Source organism: Phalacrocorax carbo, chromosome 1 (genome assembly GCF_963921805.1).
Source record: "Phalacrocorax carbo chromosome 1, bPhaCar2.1, whole genome shotgun sequence".
Taxonomy (NCBI): domain Eukaryota; kingdom Metazoa; phylum Chordata; class Aves; order Suliformes; family Phalacrocoracidae; genus Phalacrocorax; species Phalacrocorax carbo.
In genome coordinates this window covers 210,498,124-210,517,387 of record NC_087513.1, presented here as the reverse complement: position 1 = coordinate 210,517,387, position 19,264 = coordinate 210,498,124, and the positions used below count along the sequence as shown (strand labels likewise).

The window sequence follows — 19,264 nt, the reverse complement described above, 5'->3', positions numbered from 1 at the left end:
ACCTTAAAACACAGTGCTGCCATACGACATTCTAGTTCTTAGTAATCACCACTCTTATCTTAATAAGAGAGAGGATTTTTATAGAAGTTAATGTAAATCAGCTCTTCATTAGGATAGAATATGCTGGGGGTTTTTCACATCAGATTTATATAATTTTGTCCAAGTCAACCTTTCATGTTTTCCTGTTTAAATTTTCCAATTCTGCTATTCTTGCATTACCACTTCACAACAAAAAACCTTAAGCTTAATCAGTGTCAACTAACAGAAATGTCACATTGATCCAACTTAGCAAATGACAGGTTTTCTTCAGCTTGCCCACAGAAATGATGAACAGCACAAATTAATTTTAGTCTTCTTTACCTAAATATATTAATATTGCTACCATCATTACAATGGTATGGGCATCTCATTTATCTTTGTTTTTTTTTAGAGACAGGGAGCTGGCAAACAGAAAGAGTAAATGGCTTTACTAAGTTCCTAAAGGAAATTCACAATGAGGCTGGGAAGTTTCAGACCCATTTGCCAAAAGACGCAACAAACAAAGCACACACATCAAGAATACATTGTGCAAACTGAAATTTTATCAGCATAATTATGAATTGAAATCAATATAATTATCTTTTTGAAGATTTGAGATAACTTTGATTGACTTGTAAAATAAATTGCTGGAAAAAAAAGTAGAAGCAGCCATTTGATTTGGGAATGTTGATTCACAGCTTGATTAACCAATATGCAGGAATTTGGTAGTAATGCAAAGGGACTAATATTTCTAACAAGAAAAAGCAGAGTGAATTACAATAGGTCATGATAAAAATTTTTAAAGGGTATTATCATTTCATCTCTCAAGGCTTAAACCAGTCTCTAAGTAGAGAATAAGATGAGCTATAATGCGAGAATAAATTATGTTATATTTTCTTCTGTAAGATGCTGGCTGTTTTACCTCTGGTATCAGTCAGAGGTGTGCATAGTGTAACTCTTACTGCAGGAATATTTAATTGTCTGGATTGCCATCTGTGAAATATATAAATTGAATTATTTAATATTTTCCAACACTAATTTATACATTCTGCATTCACATTGAAAGGGAAGATGTGGTGTTTGGGACTGATGTGTAGCAATGTCTGACTGGTATAAAAAAGGATTCTGTAGCTAATAATACTTAATAATAAGATGCAAATTTAAATGAATTTAGATGCCTCAAAGGTGTAGAATGTCTCCAGGCTGATCTTTGGACCAGGAGAAAAAACAGCAATCAAACTGTTTCACTTAACTTGGGTAGAAAAATGAGCATTTTATATCCAGAAGTATCCGATGAGTGAAAGAATCTTCTCTGGGTTTCTTGGTGTATGTTTATCCAGTTGGATTTGGAGAATTCCACTGGCTAAAAATAAAATTATTTAAATAGATATTTTCTAGAATAGTAGACATACCGGATAAGTTGGAGGAGAGGCATAGCGTGGAATAAAATAGTGTATCAAAGGAATCGTAAACACAAGAGCCTATTGCCATGGAATTTCGTGACAATCTTGCAAACGCAAGATTTGAAAATGTGGATGACCATCCAATGCATGGGCTTATCCTCCATCAGTTTTTTTGTATCATCTGAATAATCCATATTTCATATGTGAAGTTTTTCATTGATTGCAGGGTATTCATAGGTTTTCAGCAGAACTGCTTTGTCCTCAAAAATAACACATGGAGAACTGAAGCTAAAAGCTGCAACGCTAGCTCAGTTCATGTGCGCAGGATAAATATGGACACAAGATGCCCATCTCCAAAATCGCTTCCTTGCGTGACTATTTCTTTTTACAGTGCTAAATGACAATAGAATTCTGGTTTTAGTCCAAGTTAAGATTGGATGAGTTGTTGGTATAAATCCAACTGTGACCATTTTTATTGATTGCTTCATGCTTCTGTGTGCTCCCGTCTGTCTGTCATTCATACACTTTCTCTCAGCATTTGTCTCTTTCTTTTTCCTCTCAAAGTACCCAGTGCAATTGGTTCTGATCAAAATATTTAGGAACCAAAGAAAGAAGGTACTTGCAGAGAGAAATGATTAGTTGGAAGCAGCGAAGAGAAATTTAGTTCTAGATAAAGCTCTTTATCTAGTAAATGGAAGCTGAAATTAGGATATGGCAGCATCTTCACCCTTCGCACTAAAGTAACCTTGACACAACCCAGGAACCTTGTGTTTGCTAGCTGATGAGAAGATTGTAATTATAAGAAATTATGCCTAACCTACAAGAAATATTTGAAAAGGTTAGTGAAGGAAACTCGGGCTGCTGTCCAGGACTTACTAAGTATCTTAATGACATTGAATCTGTTCCCAGAAGGATCACAAATTGACTGTTTATCACCTTAGTCATGTATGTGTGCTTGCTAATTTTGCAAATTTTTTAAAACCAATTTCCAATGTTGTACTCAAATCATTTATCTATTAAGTTAGTAACTAAACAATTAACCTTAATGACTATCACAGGCTGAGAGTAAAATTCTTTAAAAATTCCTCTCACAGTTCTTTCCTAAATAGCTAAATTTCTCTTCAAAGACTGAATTTAACAAGCATCTTTAAATAAATGGTGCTTTATATGTTGATTTAGGGATATAAGGCTTGATATAATGGAACATATAAATAATCTGTCTACCCCATCATTCATCTAGTCCAATCTATGCCCTACAATCAAAGACCGGCAAAATTAATTACTAATGTGCTTGGACAATATTACAGTGATCTACCATGGGAGATGCTTATGTTTGACACTCCCCTTGTGAGTAACCCCAGAAAGACAAAAAAATTAATAGATTTTTAAATTTCTTTTAAATCTAGTTCTGGTGTATATATCTTTCTTAGACCCCATAATGTAAAATGCTGATCTGAATGTTTCCCATGAAATGCTCAGTAACTCCAACTTCTATCAAATAAAAAAGATCCAAGAATAATGGTTCATATAGATTAGATTAGAAACAGAAGAGCTTAAGCTGTTGAATTTCTTCACTGTTCATGTTTCATTTTGACAATACATTCTTTATACTTTTGCATCTTGAAGTTACCACTCGCTGCTGTTTGTATGTATTCTGTTGGGATGTCATTTGTTTGTGTGTATTACATTATTTCTCCTTCTGCTTTCCTCTGTGTGTATTTCTCTAGGATTTTTGGGTTTGTGTTGGGATAATGGCACATACACACATGCATGCTGGGCTGATCTGAATGACAGAGAAAGTGAGGCTAAATAGCAGCTTATGTAAGATTGCATTCTCACCTCTGGTCTGTTAGAAAAGGTCCAACCCATGTTCCTAGCTTGCATAGAGATAATGTATATCCAGATAGAAGGGATAACATTATCAGAAGGTGTCACACAGGTGCAGTAAACATCGTATCAGGAGTAATTGCAATATAAAGTGTGCTGTTCTGAGAGAGTTTAGATCATAACCATAATTTAATATTCTTTCTTTTGTGATCACTCTTTTTGTTTTAATGAACCCCTACCATGGAAGCTGAATACACTCCTTTTCTGGCTGTTTCACCTTGACAATTAGTGTAACTCACTGCAAGGCACACCGGAGAGTTAATAAGTACAGAGGAAATTAACTTGGTCTTATGCAGAAACAATATTAAAACTTAAATTTCTGTCGGAAAGTTTTTATTGTGCAAATGTAATGATACAGAATCTCATGGGATATAGAAATGTCTGTTAATGGCATGGTATGGCCTGGCATCAGTTTTTCATTGCTGTTTTAAATCACTTTAATTAATTGTTATTATCTATATGCTTTATCTTGAATGAGTAAAATGCAGTGAAATGACTCTACGATGAAAAGAATTTTATGTGCTTGTTTATCTTTGGATGGAGATAGATAGAAACTTTGCAAATTAGTTTAATGGGTTGCAGTTATTTGAGCTCTGTCATTAGGCTTATTTATCTATCATTTCCCTACTCTTTAAAAAAGAAGCAGATGCAATATAAAAGTCCTGTGAATTATTTTTCAAGCGTCATTTTCAGTGCAAAGAAAGTTAACCCTCCCTCGAGAGGGGAAAGCCAAGCTAAGCTGTCCTAGTCACTAAATGCACTACTGCAAGATCAGTGTAACCATTTAGACATAATCTCTGCCCATTTTGTTGATGACAAGATTGTTCTGACAGAGTTCCCTGTTAAAATCATGTTATGCTTCCTTTTTTTTCATCCTGAATTGGAATTAGGTCTCTGATTCCTGAAGGGAACTCTTAACAGTCTTATAAGTAGTATTCATAACTTTAAATTATCTTCTATGGACTGTGGTGGAAAAGTACATGAAAATGTGAGGGCTTTCCAGGTTTTTCTAGCGTCTGTTTAACCATTTGTTTTCTTCTCCTCCTGTTGAGTACATACTCCTTTGAAACTGAATTTCAACTAAAATAATAGAGTTCATCCAGTTCTATTGGCAGTAATAAAACAGTTCATGTAAAAATTCTGGTCTTAACCCTTTCTGAAATTCAAGGTCTTACTGGCTGTTAGCATTGTTATGAACAATTTACTAGTTTACAGTATTTCAGAATTTATGCTGTATCCACAGACTATAAATTAGAGGAGCTTTTTCTTTAGACAATTTGAGAAATTTCCTTAACAGAAAACTTCCCTACTCATTCTTTTTTTATTTTCGCCCCAACAATGCAACTGGTAAATACATGTATGATGTGCAATTTGGTATTTTTGGACTGCAAATCTTATATGATTCTTCCTATTGTGCCAATGGGTTTTCCTAAAACTTCTGAGATATTCCTTGACTTCTGTCTAGGTTTTGCCATTCTAAGTTTCTTAAAAGTGGATCAATTTTTCAAGTCTTTGCAAATGTCTTTCAACATTTGCTTGAACTGGAAAGGAGTTTTGGTGCAGATACTTGCGCTACTTGCATAGGAACCTAATAAGCTTTGTGTGCAAAAATATGTTTCGTTATAGAAGCAATGCATAGCTCTAGAAATATATCAACACTGGTGTTACGGGACAGCAGTGAGTGCTGTGTATTGCACTTGCTACTGATGAACAGCTACTGATGACTGCTGCGCACTCAGCTCAACGAGAGCCCTGCAGCAGAGGCTCAGCTTGGTGGCCCTTGGCTACTGTCTGCATCTTCTGGTGCTGGGGGTAAACGCAGTCACACCAGCTGTGTGAAGTGGGCAGGAGAGTGGCCCAGCAGGGTGGCAGAAAATCAGGGAACTAAATTTCTACTTGAAAATCCACATTTCCTACTCTTATCACTTACATCAATACCCAAAGAAAGACTATACATACACGGATGCACGTTTTTGCTTGCCATTTTTAATAGGAAAAATACTGACATTTTAAATCAAGAATGGCAAATAATGATATATGTGAAATGAGTGAGAAGCTGAATGACACCTTGCAGCCATGTAATACCACAAACCTCAGCACGCTGCCTTTGAATTGTTTCAACAAGTTCTGATTATTTAGCCTCTCAGAGATCCTTAATAGAAGTTTTTTTCTAAAGTCTGTCTTTCTTTCTATTACATTAGACTACATTAAGATATTTTTCAATACTACAGCATGTGTTTTCCTTAGGTGAAGCTGATTTCTTTTTACCCAACGAGAATACTTGTTGCTCTGTCACATAGAAATCAAACCATCTCCAATTCACTAACACCCTATGCGATTTGTTGGAATGGCAATGCTTGGGAAGCACTAATGCCAGAAGAAAATTAGGAGTGATAGCAAACAGTAAGTGAGGTGTGGCATTCGAGTGCAGCAGTATGGCAGAAAAACCCCAGTGATGTTAAATTACCTAAGCGTCATGTCAAAGAGCAGGGGGGAGGGTGACAGCTGCTTTCTCCATGAGGAACTGAAAACTCAGCATTGTATTAGGCAGTGGTACCAGGGTACCACCAGATGTAGGTAACTGGGAGGCCATGCAGAGTGCGTCAGGAAGTTTTCTGTCATTCCTAAACAAACGCTCCCTATTTACATTCATGAAAGTAGCACTGCATCCTCTTCCACAGCTGTAATTAGAGCCAAACTCAGTTGTTATGTTGATGGGCCATTTCCATCTGATATTGCTTAAGTAACTGAGAAAGTGAGATTTTTCTCTTCTCTACAATTCCCTTTTTTTTCATACCTGCCTACAAGTTTTTCGCTTGTTGCAAATATTTTGATATGTCAACCTCAGTCCTCAGCTGGTGTAATTGTCCAAATAACTTCATCAGGGAGTATTTCGACTCCCAGGTGGAGCTTTGTCATTCCTCATATTCATTACTAATATAAACAACAACAATAATAACAACAATAAAAATAATAAAACTGAGAGGCTAGCAGAAAGACTGGAGGTGTATTTTTTTAGCTGTAGCAGAATGTCTTGGAATGCAGTGGAGATTTAGGTGGCTCATTTCCAAAAGCCTTGGAAATCCAAAAGTTGGGTTAGACCCAAGTCGATCCAGAGTATGAGGAGAAGGTACAAACACAGAACATAATGAATTAGAAGAAGGATAGGATGAAAGGGAGGAATTAAAGCAAAATTTAGAATGTGTGTTATAACAGAAATCAGTATCTAACACTGATGTCTAGAACAAAATAACCTCCCAAAAAGCAAGGTACCATGTCTCTGAGTCATTAAGATAGGTCTCATATTTCCTAAATATTTGTTCCACTTAATTCTGTATCAATTTGACACAGTATTTTCTTTTTATGGTTTTCACTCGGTATGCCTAGTTTGCTCAATGCTGTGTTCTTCACAGTGCTGTGTAAGTGTCTATTTACCCTACTTGGGAACATTAGACTACATGTGAAAGTTCATCACAGCATATCCTCTCCACTCCACTCTTTTAAACAGCGTTTCTAATTATTTTCAGTTCCCCCCACATCATTCCAAACTTCTTCAGCTGTTAAAAATATTTCATTTCAAACTAAAATAACAATTCCTTCTCAGATAAGCATACTTTTTATATTTTAAAGCTTATCATTATCTGCTGCAACTACCTCAGCCATAAGGAAGCAGATTTAAAGTCAGTGGATGTTTCACCACTTTGAAGATAGGTGCTGACTTAGGCACACCGCTAACAGAGGTGGATAATTAGCTTTATTCCAGGAGCTGAAACATTCCTCTGAGTCACAGTTTCACCTTGCATTATTCCTTCCTGCTATATGACGCTAATTTAGGGCTGCAATAACTCAAATACTTTAAGCTAACCACTTTGCTTTTGGGAAGGAGGGAAGGAAGGAGGGAAGGAAGGAGGGAAGGAAGGAGGGAAGGAAGGAGGGAAGGAAGGAGGGAAGGAAGGAGGGAAGGAAGGAAGGAGGGAAGGAAGGAAGGAAGGAAGGAAGGAAGGAAGGAAGGAAGGAAGGAAGGAAGGAAGGAAGGAAGGAAGGAAGGAAGGAAGGAAGGAAGGAAGGAAGGAAGGAAGGAAGGAAGGAAGGAAGGAAGGAAGGAAGGAAGGAAGGAAGGAAGGAAGGAAGGAAGGAAGGAAGGAAGGAAGGAAGGAAGGAAGGAAGGAAGGAAGGAAGGAAGGAAGGAAGGAAGGAAGGAAGGAAGGAAGGAAGGAAGGAAGGAAGGAAGGAAGGAAGGAAGGAAGGAAGGAAGGAAGGAAGGAAGGAAGGAAGGAAGGAAGGAAGGAAGGAAGGAAGGAAGGAAGGAAGGAAGGAAGGAAGGAAGGAAGGAAGGAAGGAAGGAAGGAAGGAAGGAAGGAAGGAAGGAAGGAAGGAAGGAAGGAAGGAAGGAAGGAAGGAAGGAAGGAAGGAAGGAAGGAAGGAAGGAAGGAAGGAAGGAAGGAAGGAAGGAAGGAAGGAAGGAAGGAAGGAAGGAAAGAAAAGGGGGAAAGAAGGGGAGGGAGGGAGAATTCAGCAACCTTGCTGACTTTACTTGTGCAAGTGGAATTACTACAGAGAACCTGAAGGGAGATGTACCGTGGTTCTTATTCTACATATCTGTAGGCAGAGTGACAGCCTAATCCTTAATTTTGTTTCTTTTCTGTTTTCTACTAGGTCAGTATTTAGCCTAGCAATATAATTTGTACACTATATGTACAGATGCCATTTTAAAAAATTAATTATAGTTACTAAGTCAGCCCAAAAGCTCTCACTGCTCTTGCCTGTGCATAAAAACAGTGCTACATCTGATGTGTGGCTTTGTTGCCTAAGGGTGATCTCAAAGTAGCAGGGTTGGACGTCCTGTTCTCTGAAGTTTCCTATTTACCTCTGATGGGAGACTCTCTGGTTCGTTTGACAGTTCTAATCTGGGTCAGTAACTGTCAGTATTGGATATTATCAAGGTGTTTGTAGCTGAGATAAAATTAATACCAAAAAAGCACTCTCTAGTCTTCTAATTAATCCCACAGGAGAGCAAAAACTCATTTAAGTTAGAAGTTTAGCTGTCGGCAGCATCAGGAAAAGCTGGTTTCACTTCACTGCTCTGAATTAAAACTCCACATTAGTGGAATTAAAGCATGTTGCCTTCTTAAACTTTTACATCCATCAAAGCAAAGGCTTAGAAGCTTTATAAACAACAGCACTGCTACCTCCAATCCTTGACATAAGAAACAACATGCTGAGAATACATCATAAAACCAAACAATGTTAATGTTTCCTTCACTGTTCTCTAGTGGAGGTTTTTCAATATCATATTTACCAATCTTTTTTCTTTTAGTATTGTGAATAACAAAGAATAACTCAGAACTCCAATTTTGTCTTTTTGGTAGTTGTTGGGTTGGGTTTGTTGGTTGATTTTTTTTCTTTTTCTGCACAGAACATATTGGTAGACAAATGTGGTTTGTATTTTTTTCTTCTGTGTGACAGTTTCAGAACCAAAACCTCAAGGACACTGCTCTGAAGCCAGGATTCAGAGAGGTCTATATCCAGCCTGTGCCACTAGTGGCATCATCACTTCTTTATGAGAAGATGCAGGTCAATTGATTTAGGAAGCAAAAAATTACTTTTATGTTGTCAGGTTTGACTTGTCAAAACAAAGATATATGAAAAGAAAAAGTTTCCTAAATCAAGACTAGATATAGCAAATAAAGGACAACTGTTCCTTGTTGGTAGGAGATGGGTTGGGAGAGGAAAGCTGATGCCTTTTCTAGTCCTTGGTGTATGAAGATAATGTGTATTGTTTTTATATGAGCAAAAGAGACCAGATTTTAGATTGTAACAACCTTGTTTCTCCCACCCTCAATGCAATAGGCAGGCTTTGGTATGAACTCTGATTTGTGTCATGCAGTCTGATCCCTTAATGCTGGTTTGTCTTCATTTTCAGTTACCAAATTGCATTATAGAAATGTAAAACACAATAAATGTTTCCCAGCTGTGATTGCTTCATCCCGGGGGGGGGGTTTTCACTGGAATATTGTGTATTGGTGAACGTGTCATTCGTGCAGGGAAGGCGGTAGTTCATTTGCTTCCTACAGGGAAAGATGGGTTTATGATGCTGCCTCCAGTTTCAGCATCACCCACACAGCAGAAGTGTCTTCAAAACATCCTTTGAAGGGCTACAACGGAATTAAAACTAAGGGCACTAGTTAATTCTGTTCTTCGTACTATGATACTTACTGACATTGTTATTTTCGTAATAATAATTAAAAATACATTGGCACCACACTGCTCTATTTCTAGTATTTTACAAAGGCATGAAATGGCAGGCCTTGCCTAAGAAACAGGTTTAAAACAAAAAAAATAACTTAAACGCATTAAAAGAGACAGGTTGGATCCTTTGCTCCCTGTTTTGCCCCTTATTCACTTAGAATCTCATTCTTTGTTCCTTCACTCACATGAATTGTCTTACAAGAATAGTATGTTCCCCTTGTCTTGAACTAAAATTAAATGGAATCAAGTTAAAACTAGTATTTTATGGGATGTGAGATTCATTTCTTCAGGGAAAATCCATCTTGTGTGGCTGCAGTACTGACTAGTACATTGAAATATTATTACTTCATATTATTAAAACTATTGAGACATTCATTCTGTGTCATTTCAGAGAGAAAGTAGCATTTTTATAAGTCTAAATGTCAAACTTTGAATACTTAGATCTGCGAGTGTGAAAATATGCTACTTACCTACATATCTCAATAGGGGTGTAAGTGCCTATGCTTAGACATTCATCATAGAAAATACTGGTGGCAGTAACCCAGAAGTTTTATTTTCTTTAGTGCTACAAAAGACCTGACACATGCATAAGTGTATTAAGCATGTGATGGGAATGACTTCTTTCTGCCAGATCCACCACTTTGACAGAAGCTACCAGCCACTTTATCTTCTAAATAAGTTGGTTAGGAATGATATCGGACTGTTATTTCTGTCTCCAACTGGATAGACACTTGTGTCAAGCAGTGATTAGGGTGCAGTTTTGATTTTCATCTTCGTTGTATTCATGGTGATACCTCAGAAGGCATAAGTTTGTACTGAGCATGAAAATTTATTTTTATAATTATGTCCAAAAATGAGTTTTCGTATCCCCAGTTATGAATTATTTTCATGAAAAAAAACAAGGTCATGAGTCGAATATTGCCAATAGCTGAACTCCTTGCTTGGAAGGAGTGAGGTATAGGGTTCCCTGCATAGTTTTGCATAATGAGGTAATCATTCCAGTGAGTGATACTGATGACATCTAGTGCTTGAGTGGTTTGGTAATTTCAGGAGAATAATGAATTAAAATCACTGCTTTGATTCATACTTGTTATGGGATTACGGTACTTAATAGAGCATCCGATATAATAGAAAATAATATTTCCATCCTAGTCTTTTTTTTTTTTTTTACTCCATCATTGAAATGTGTTTTGTTTTCCCAAGATTCTGCTCTTCCCTCTGAATATTCTTCATTTTCCAGCCTGTCTGGATAATCCTTTAGTTGATTTGCTGCTTCCTGCACCAGCCATAACAGTACTGTGTGAGGGTAACTACCAAGCAGATGTGGTGGAACAGCACACACTCTGAAGTGGCTGAGCAGTGATTAGAGAGTTCTAGGTACCGTGCCCTTCTGCTGAGATGTTACACATCTGATTTCCCGAAAGGGATGAATATCCCCTTTTGGCAAAGCAGGGTTTTGGAAGTGTTTTAGACTGGACACCCAAAATCAGGGAACCTGGTGCTCCTAATCACTTCTGAAACCACTGTTTGCTCTCATTTCAATTTTGTGTTTTAGCAATGATTTTCCTTAGCAAGTTCATAAATAGCATTTTCACCAACCTTTCTAAATAGGAATCATGTTTTCAACAGTAACACTTTGCATTTATAAAAAGATGGCCATTTTTTTTAAACGTACATGAATAGTGAGATCCAGAGAGAGTGCAGCCTATATCAACTTCAGATATAGGTGGATCTATGTTCAGAAAGGTATTTTGTTCCATATTAAAGAAAAGTGTGCGATGTCAAACAGGCATCTTTTATAAAGACTGAGAGTTTTTGCTAATTGTGTAAAGGCCATTAGGAACGTATGGTCACAAAATTCTTAGTCTTTATTCATCCACTACATAAATTATTTAGAAACAGAAAGGTTATAACCTTCAGGTTTTGCACAAGGTTGCCTACGTTAAGTATCAATCCTCGATGGTAGTTGAATTCATCAGTAAAATGCAGCATTGCTGTGGGGACTGAGACTGTATTACAGTGACCAGACTGGTCCCTTTCCTCATTTTGAATCTTCCAGCGCAGGAGCAATAATTCACCGTTCTGTAAATTACTTTGGTGAATGTAGCCCTTTTTTTATTTGCAACATCCAAACATAGTCACATGCCAAATGCTTCCTATTCAATATGCTTCTTGTCTTCTTGTCTTCAGTTGCTCATTCTGTAGATAAATGGGAAATTATTTGGTTTTAGTACTTAGCAGCTGAAAGTCCTACCTTTAACGCCCTTGTAATTTTGTTCTTTTTGAAGCTGGTCAGAGTTTATTTTTGTATAAATAAATAAGGTTGCTGGCGTAAAAATAAGTCGATGCTGAAATCTTTTTTGGGAAAAGGCACGAAGATTTCAGGATTCTAGCTAGTTTGGCTAGTTGTGGTTAGATGTAGACATTGTGGCTCTGGTCATAACAGCGTGCCATGGCTTTAGTAAGGAGATCTTGAAACAGGGAGAGGTGACCTAAAGGTTTTAAGCAAAGTGCTGTATCAGCTGTCATTCCTCAGCTACCCTTTCCTATGACATTCCTTTGAAAAAGAGAACGTTATACAACATTTCTGAAATAGACCAAATTCCTGCACGAAACCTGCAGTTGCTAGCTTTCCATGCCTTGTTAACAGATTTTTTTTCCCAGAAAATAAGTAGCATCTGTTGCAAGAATATGAGCTGCTTGTTTAAAGATTCCATGGTGGGTTTCACATCGGCAGTATAGCTCAGGCACGGCTTTGCCATCCTTCTCTTAGAAACAGACCTTGACACACAGTGTGACTTAGAGAGCCGTGACATACATCATCGCCCCTCCTCTCTGCTGGGTTCTTGTTCCTTGCACCAGCTGTATTTTTGCATCTCTTGATGCAACTTCAGAGAATAAGGTTTCTCAGAGTCAAACTGCACAGGGAAAAGATGGAAGAATTATGGCTCTGCAGTGCCACTTCTGTCTCACATATACAGGGGGAAATTTCAGGGGAGACGCTGTTCCCTTCCTTATTAATTTTGCTTGCTAAGCCAGTACAGGAACATAAAGATGTGTGATCCCTTCCAGCTCTGCAGAGGGAGAGGGACAGAAGGCAAGCCACAAGCTAAACTTTAATCTTATAAAAATGTATAAACACTAATAAAAGGTAGTTTAAAAATAGTCATCCTAAGTCATTTGCAAGGTGTAAACTTAAAGTAACTTTTTAACCAATATTTAGAAAATATTATTCTGCAATGTTTGTCCAACTCAGCTATTCTGTTCACACCATGATGCCAGAGACTCATGATGCTCCTGAACATCCTATGCCTTGCTATAAAGCAGATAAAAAGCTCTGTAGTTCTTTTTATAAGGGGAATATACTTTCCCCCAAGCTTTCTGAAATATTCAGAGCAAGGATGAGTACAGCAGTTTACTGACATGACGGAAGAGCACAACGGTCACAACAGGGAATACCAGCAGGTAGCAGGTCTTCTCTTTGTCCTGTGGCATGACATTGTGTTCACAGCTCTATGTGCTACACAGAAAAATCACATCTCTCGTCAGACAGACAGTATTGGCTATGGTAGAGGATAAAAATACGCACCTAAAATAGACGTGTTGCTCACTAATGTGGAATGTCTCAGCTTTTAATAAAAATAAGGTGTGCTTCTGAGCAAACAGCTCGAGTTGTACACAAAGCTTGAAAGCAAGACCATATCTGCAGTTAGTAGAGTCAGTGATATAAGACTGACTTAAAGATTTATTTTCAATGTACTTTGCATTATTAACACTGGGCCTCGCTATGTGATGTAGCCATTTAAACTAACCAGAGGATACAGCCAGATGCTTCTGCTTTTCATTTGTACTTTTTAAACACATTGTCTTGGATAAGGAATGCTATTTATTATCACAGAAGAGTCTTTGGCTGATGCTGTGTTATCCAGTTATATTTACATAAATAGTGACAGTACAATAGTATTATACAATAGTGCAATACTGAAGTTAATGTATACTGCGTAATTTAATGGGTTTATGTAATATGGTAACTAGGTTCCTCAGCCATGACACAACACATATGAGAGAAGCCATTAGACCTCAGGATTTTCAGTCAAAAGGATTTTTTTTTCACAGAGTCTGTGTTTTTCTTAGAAAATATTATGGGTTTTTTCCAAATATTGTGTCTTAGACTGATAAAATTTCATGTGGAAAAAACTCAAGCTGCTTAAAATCTGATAGAAATAGTGAATGTTGGTTGAAATTTGTAAGATTCAAAGTTGCATTATGGTGCAATTATAAGCAGTGCATGTCCTCTTTTACCGAGCATTCTGCCTGAGAAACACTAAGAATTAGACTGATAACGTTATCATTTACTGTTTTACTTTCTGCTCCAAAATTAACTTTGTGTTTTATGGTTAGTATATTTAGCAGAAAAATTAGCATATAAGTTATTTTAAGTCGCTGAACTGTGTGTATATAAATATTTTTGAAAAAGAATAAGAAAGATAAGGGGGAATTATTCTCTTCATTGTCTTCTCCTAAGGAGGAATGAAGCCTGATTTTAAACAAGAGAGATTGTAGGGTTAAACCCTTTTCTGAAGAGATAAGCATCACTGAAGTCAAAATGCTTTAGACGTGCAGAACAACCTGACTGTTATTTCTGTTTTGGTGTGAGCTAAACTGCTAGGGACAATAAGAATAAGAGAAAGTTGTATTTCTTTAACAAATGTTTTTCTTTATTCTTCCTTGGCCATACAGTCACTCCCAGCACAGCACTGCAACGCGTCCACCCACAGTGAGCTTGCAGCGGACCATTTCTGTGGAAGGGTAAGATGATTCTCTGTTGAAGCTGCCTGTAGAGTTCTCAGCTACCACTAAGCCAGACATTGAACTACCCACATACACAGAGCTCTTATCTAGATGTGGCTTTGCATACCACAGAGTCTGTGAAATGCAGAAATAAATACTTTCAAATTAGTACTGATCTTTTTTAGATATTTAAACTGAAAGGTTTGGTTTTCATGGAGACAAGAACATCTGTCATGGAGATCTATTAGCTACAATCTTTTCAATTCATCTCACTTGACTAACATTAATATTTGCATGTGTTAGCTGTAAAATGGCTCCCACTAATCATAGAAACACCCAGTGAAGACTTACTCTGTTTTCTTAACGTATGCATGAGTTCTTTTTGACAAAGCAGTGTCCCAAACCAAGGATGAAGTACTGATAGAGAATAATAATCCTGTACTGATGTATATCTGTGCATATTAATGTGTTCATTGTAGAGTTATAGCTCTGAGTACTTAGCTGACTCCATTTTAACAGAAATAATGGGGTAAAATATTAATAAATCACAACCACAGATAATATTTTTGCATCTTTAGGATAATAGAAAAGCTGATATTTAACAAACACAGATATTGGTTGCAGACTGGCATAGCTTACAAAAAAATATTAGATTCGTTACTCCCTTCCCATAGAAATGTGGAACTGTGTGAAATATTTTGTAGGCATGGGTAATAACTTGTCATTGGCTGCTCTCAGGTCTTATTTCAAGGCTTTTCTTTCTTGTCATAAAAGTGAGAGTCCAAAGTTTCCACAGAGGAAAGGTGTTATTTTGTATTTTGTTTTATGTTACAAACTTACTGTGGTGCCGTCAGAAAATGAAATGGTAGATATGAGAAATAATCTACTCCTAAGTGAAGCCTGCAATGCTTTTCTCACAAGTCTCAACATTTTCTTTCTTACCACATCTAAGATCTAAGATTTTAAGTTTTTATTGAAAATGTGTGAGACAGCTATAGCAATTATTCATTGAAAACAAGACTGAATAATGAAGCTGCAACAGGAAAGGTGCATATGGATTAAGAGCTGTGATGTGGAAGGCGATTCTATAAATGAAGCCCTCATCATCCAACCTTCTTGGTCAAAACAGGGCTACTTTCAAGTTAGATCAGGTTGCTCCGGGTTGTGTCCAGTGGAGCTGTGACTACCACCAAATGTGGAGATCGCACAAGCTCTGGGCAACCCGTCTCAGTGCCCTCATTTCAGATTTCTTTCTCTCTCTAACAAACAGAGAGTCGTAATAAATTCCCCAGTCTTTTTGTCAAGTCAACTCATGAATAAATTGATATTTGAAATAAAACTGAGCTTCAAGAACCAGTTTATCAATTAAAATGGTGACTGGATAAAAAAAAGGGGGGGGGAAGGAAAAAAATAATTTGCTAAATTGAGATTTAAGGAAAGAAATTCTATTATGATGTCTCTGACTCAGTCTACTGGACTTCATAATTCAGGCGGTATCCTACAGGTTTAGACTCCTATTGAAATTGGGAAATCAATCTCTCTACATGAATTTTTAGATAAATTGCAGAATCTGAACTGGCCACGCAGACAACTTGCGTATATTGTGTATGAATCGTTAGAGTGCAGGAAATCCGCAATTGATATTACAGGTCTCCTGCTGTTCAGGAGGTAGAAGAATATCTGGTTTGTAATTATTACTAATCAGCTTACACTGAGTCATATTTCATTTCACATAGGCAAGTGGGACTCTTAGCCCATTACACTGCTGAGCAAATATAAGTAATCAGCTCAGCCCTAAATATTTTGTTATGTTAAAGCTCAACGTATTCTAATGTTTTTGTGAGGTCCATGCTGCTAAGTATGTTTATAGCTAATACAATTTGAGGCCAAAACAAAGTCATTTTTCACTTTTAGGAACTGGGTTTCCACCAGTAGGGTCCTGTATTTAGGTTGCTCAATATATTGCTTTTGAGACGCAATTTGTAAATAGCTGCTTCACCTGCAAGGCATCGCTAGCGCACGCTTAGAGTTGTGGCCTGCGTGCTGGCTCTGCGTGACTGACTGCGTAGTCACTGAGGTAATACAATTATTGGGTCCTGTGAAGGAGAAATGAAATATGGGAGGGTTAAAGAAATATAGGGGCAATTGCATTCGCTGGCATTTGTTCCTTTCCGCCCTTTTGAATAAGTGATAACTGAGCTGGCTAGAACAGATTTTTTAAAAACTTTAGTAGTTTTTCATCTAGGTAATGGATTCATATACAAAACTTCTTTTTTTGGGGGGGGCGGCTTTTGTGAACTTCATGTACAGCAAAAAGAAAGAGTAGCAAGGTGAAAAAAATAAAGATGTCTTTAAAAATTAAATTTTCTTTATATTCAAGCCATATATTCTTCACAGTGTAATAACTATACATGTGGTGACCAGATTTATTAAGTGTATAAAAGCATGAACTTCACAGGTGTTTGTTGTCATCCCCAATGGTTTATTTGTGTGGCTTAAAAACAAGAAAACTGTAATGATTGAATTTGAAAATATGTTGGTTTGAATTATTTGAAATGGTTTTAATGAACAATTTGAACTGTGAGTATTTAAAATAGGAAAAATATTGGATGAAAACTAAAACCTATTATTTGGAAATGCTGCCGTACAATCGCATGAAGCTATAAAGTTAGCGGTGCATGATAGCTGTTCTCTCTGCGGCTGACGTTCAGACTAAATTGTATCTTTTATGCTACCGGTCATTTCTTCTGCTGAGCTGCTTAGAAGTTGGGATTTCAACTTATTTGATCAAGAGTGTTCTGATGGAAATTTTAAACTAATTTATCAACGTGAGCGAGTATCTCAAATATATATAAATATTTATACATAAATAAACAGTATTTGAACCATGACTAAGGGTAAGAATTTTTGTTCTGAACAGGACAGATGTTACAGACTGCTTTGTGTTTCAAAAGCGTCTTATCTAAAGTAATTTTGGATGCTTGCTATTAACGGACTGTGTATTGATATTTTGAAACAGGGCTTAGAGAGCCCTGCTATTTTTAGGTATTCTCTTAGCCATTGAATACCTCCTGTCTCCTGACAGTGCAATGCGGTTGCCTATCACCACTTCCATCACGTCTAGCTTTGTTTACAAGCTGAAAAGCTGGAGCATTCATGGTAAATAGAGCCATCGAATGCTGTAAGTAATAGTTTATAGAGAAGTGGTTCCAATACGGAACCAATAGTTTTTAAAAGCAGGATGCAAAGCAACCTTTCTAGTATGGAGTTGCCTGTGTCGGGTATAGCAGGTGGAAGAGAGAAGCCATTTTCAGGATTTATTTTATTTGCATGTAAATAATGCACTTCTTTGATCAGAGGAGAAAGACGAGTGCTTATGTGAGAAAAAATATAAATGAATAAGCATACTGGAATAATCATCTCGCTTTCAAAATTAAAGAGGATATTACCTGTCCTACATTGTCACTCTAGAAATCAATGAGGTTTCTCAAATCTAGGCGATGTAATCCTGTGCATTTAAAGTAAATGTCAGGCATGATGGTAAAAATATAGACTGGTTTCACTTTTCAAATGAGAGATTTTTCCTGCATACTGGTTCCATCTTGCTCGCTGTAAGCACAAAACATTGCCTGGTGTGCAGACTTTAATTTCTCTACAAAAGACAAAATGAAAGACTGTTAAAGTCCAGAGGGGTTCCCACAAAACAAATAAAGTTGCACATATATAAGCCAGTGCATTCATGCATGCATCAGTCAGATTGAAGCCTGGTTCCCAGTAGGTTCTCTTGTATTAAATATACTTCAAAGTTTGTGACAAGTTAGACATGATGTTCGCAAAATAAATGTATTAAAAATGTCGTCAGTATTAAGGTTAGGATAAAGTATTGCTTCTACAGTTAATGCCAACATTCAATCTACAAGAAATGCCAAGCAAACCACAGTCAAATAAAGAGATAAAATACTTGTTTCAAGCAGAATGGGTTACTGTAGTAAGCAAAATTATATTTTGCTATGTGATATGATAAATGAACACCTCATTAAAGGCTGAATGCTTAGTTGTTAGTATATCAGCATTTAGTAAAATGAAATAATAAGTTACTAATCAATTACACCTAATGAAAACGAATGCTCTGCACATGACCAAAACATGGTCTCAGTTTAAGGCAAGGTTACCTCTCTGGACTGTGATGCTCAATGTGATGCCAATAGATAAGAGGAAGGTTTTCGTATTTTTGTTATTTTTGATCATAACTGAAATCAGGATAATAATAATTAAAGTCACAAATCGGGGATCAGCCCCCCCTGGGTGAGGTGCAACACTGATGGGTAACGCTGATGTGTTCAGCCCCTCCTGGGCTCTGAGATGGTAAAGGCCTGGGGACTGGAGAAAGGGAGGAGAAAGGAAAGTCTGCCAGCTCCCTACCACTGCCAGGTCGTGGTGTTTTGGAAACCTCACAAGAAAGGTGGATCAGAGGGAGGGCTGGGGAGGAAGGCAAGGAGTAGTGCTGCTTCACATTGTGATGGAAAGATTTTGCAAAGCCTTAAGAGGGTAATAACAAGGGGAAAAGTAATAGCCACGGTGTCGCAGAGGTGATGTTGCAATAAAACAATAGATGAGAGCACTACAGAGAGATTTTTCTCTAATTTGTTGTGAAGCAGTGTTATAGAAGGTATAAAAGAAAATTTAAATAAGCCGAGCGAGTTTGGTTTTGCCTGAACTTCAAAGTCTTTCTAAAAGGTGTGTTTGCATATTCCAGACCTTCACCCACTTAATATTTCAAATTCTGTCTTGTGTGATTAATCAGATTTTAAAACATCGTACACACTGGCACATTCTCTGTCCATCCCAGCTTTCTGTGTTAAATGCTGTGAAGAAGAATGCTCAATCTATTTGAATTACCTTTTTTAGGTCCTTCT

General features: G+C 37.1%; 1 protein-coding gene across 15 annotated transcripts in view; it reads left to right on the top strand.

Annotated features, from left to right (window-relative positions):
• Nucleotides 1–19,264, top strand: part of DLG2 (discs large MAGUK scaffold protein 2) — an 883,409-nt gene that overhangs the window by 627,762 nt on the left and 236,383 nt on the right. For all 15 annotated transcript variants that reach the window (XM_064441431.1, XM_064441436.1, XM_064441434.1 and 12 more), the window contains one exon: nucleotides 14,298–14,366. In XM_064441431.1, coding sequence (XP_064297501.1) covers nucleotides 14,298–14,366 — 69 coding nt within the window. The remainder of the gene's footprint in view (nucleotides 1–14,297; nucleotides 14,367–19,264) is intronic.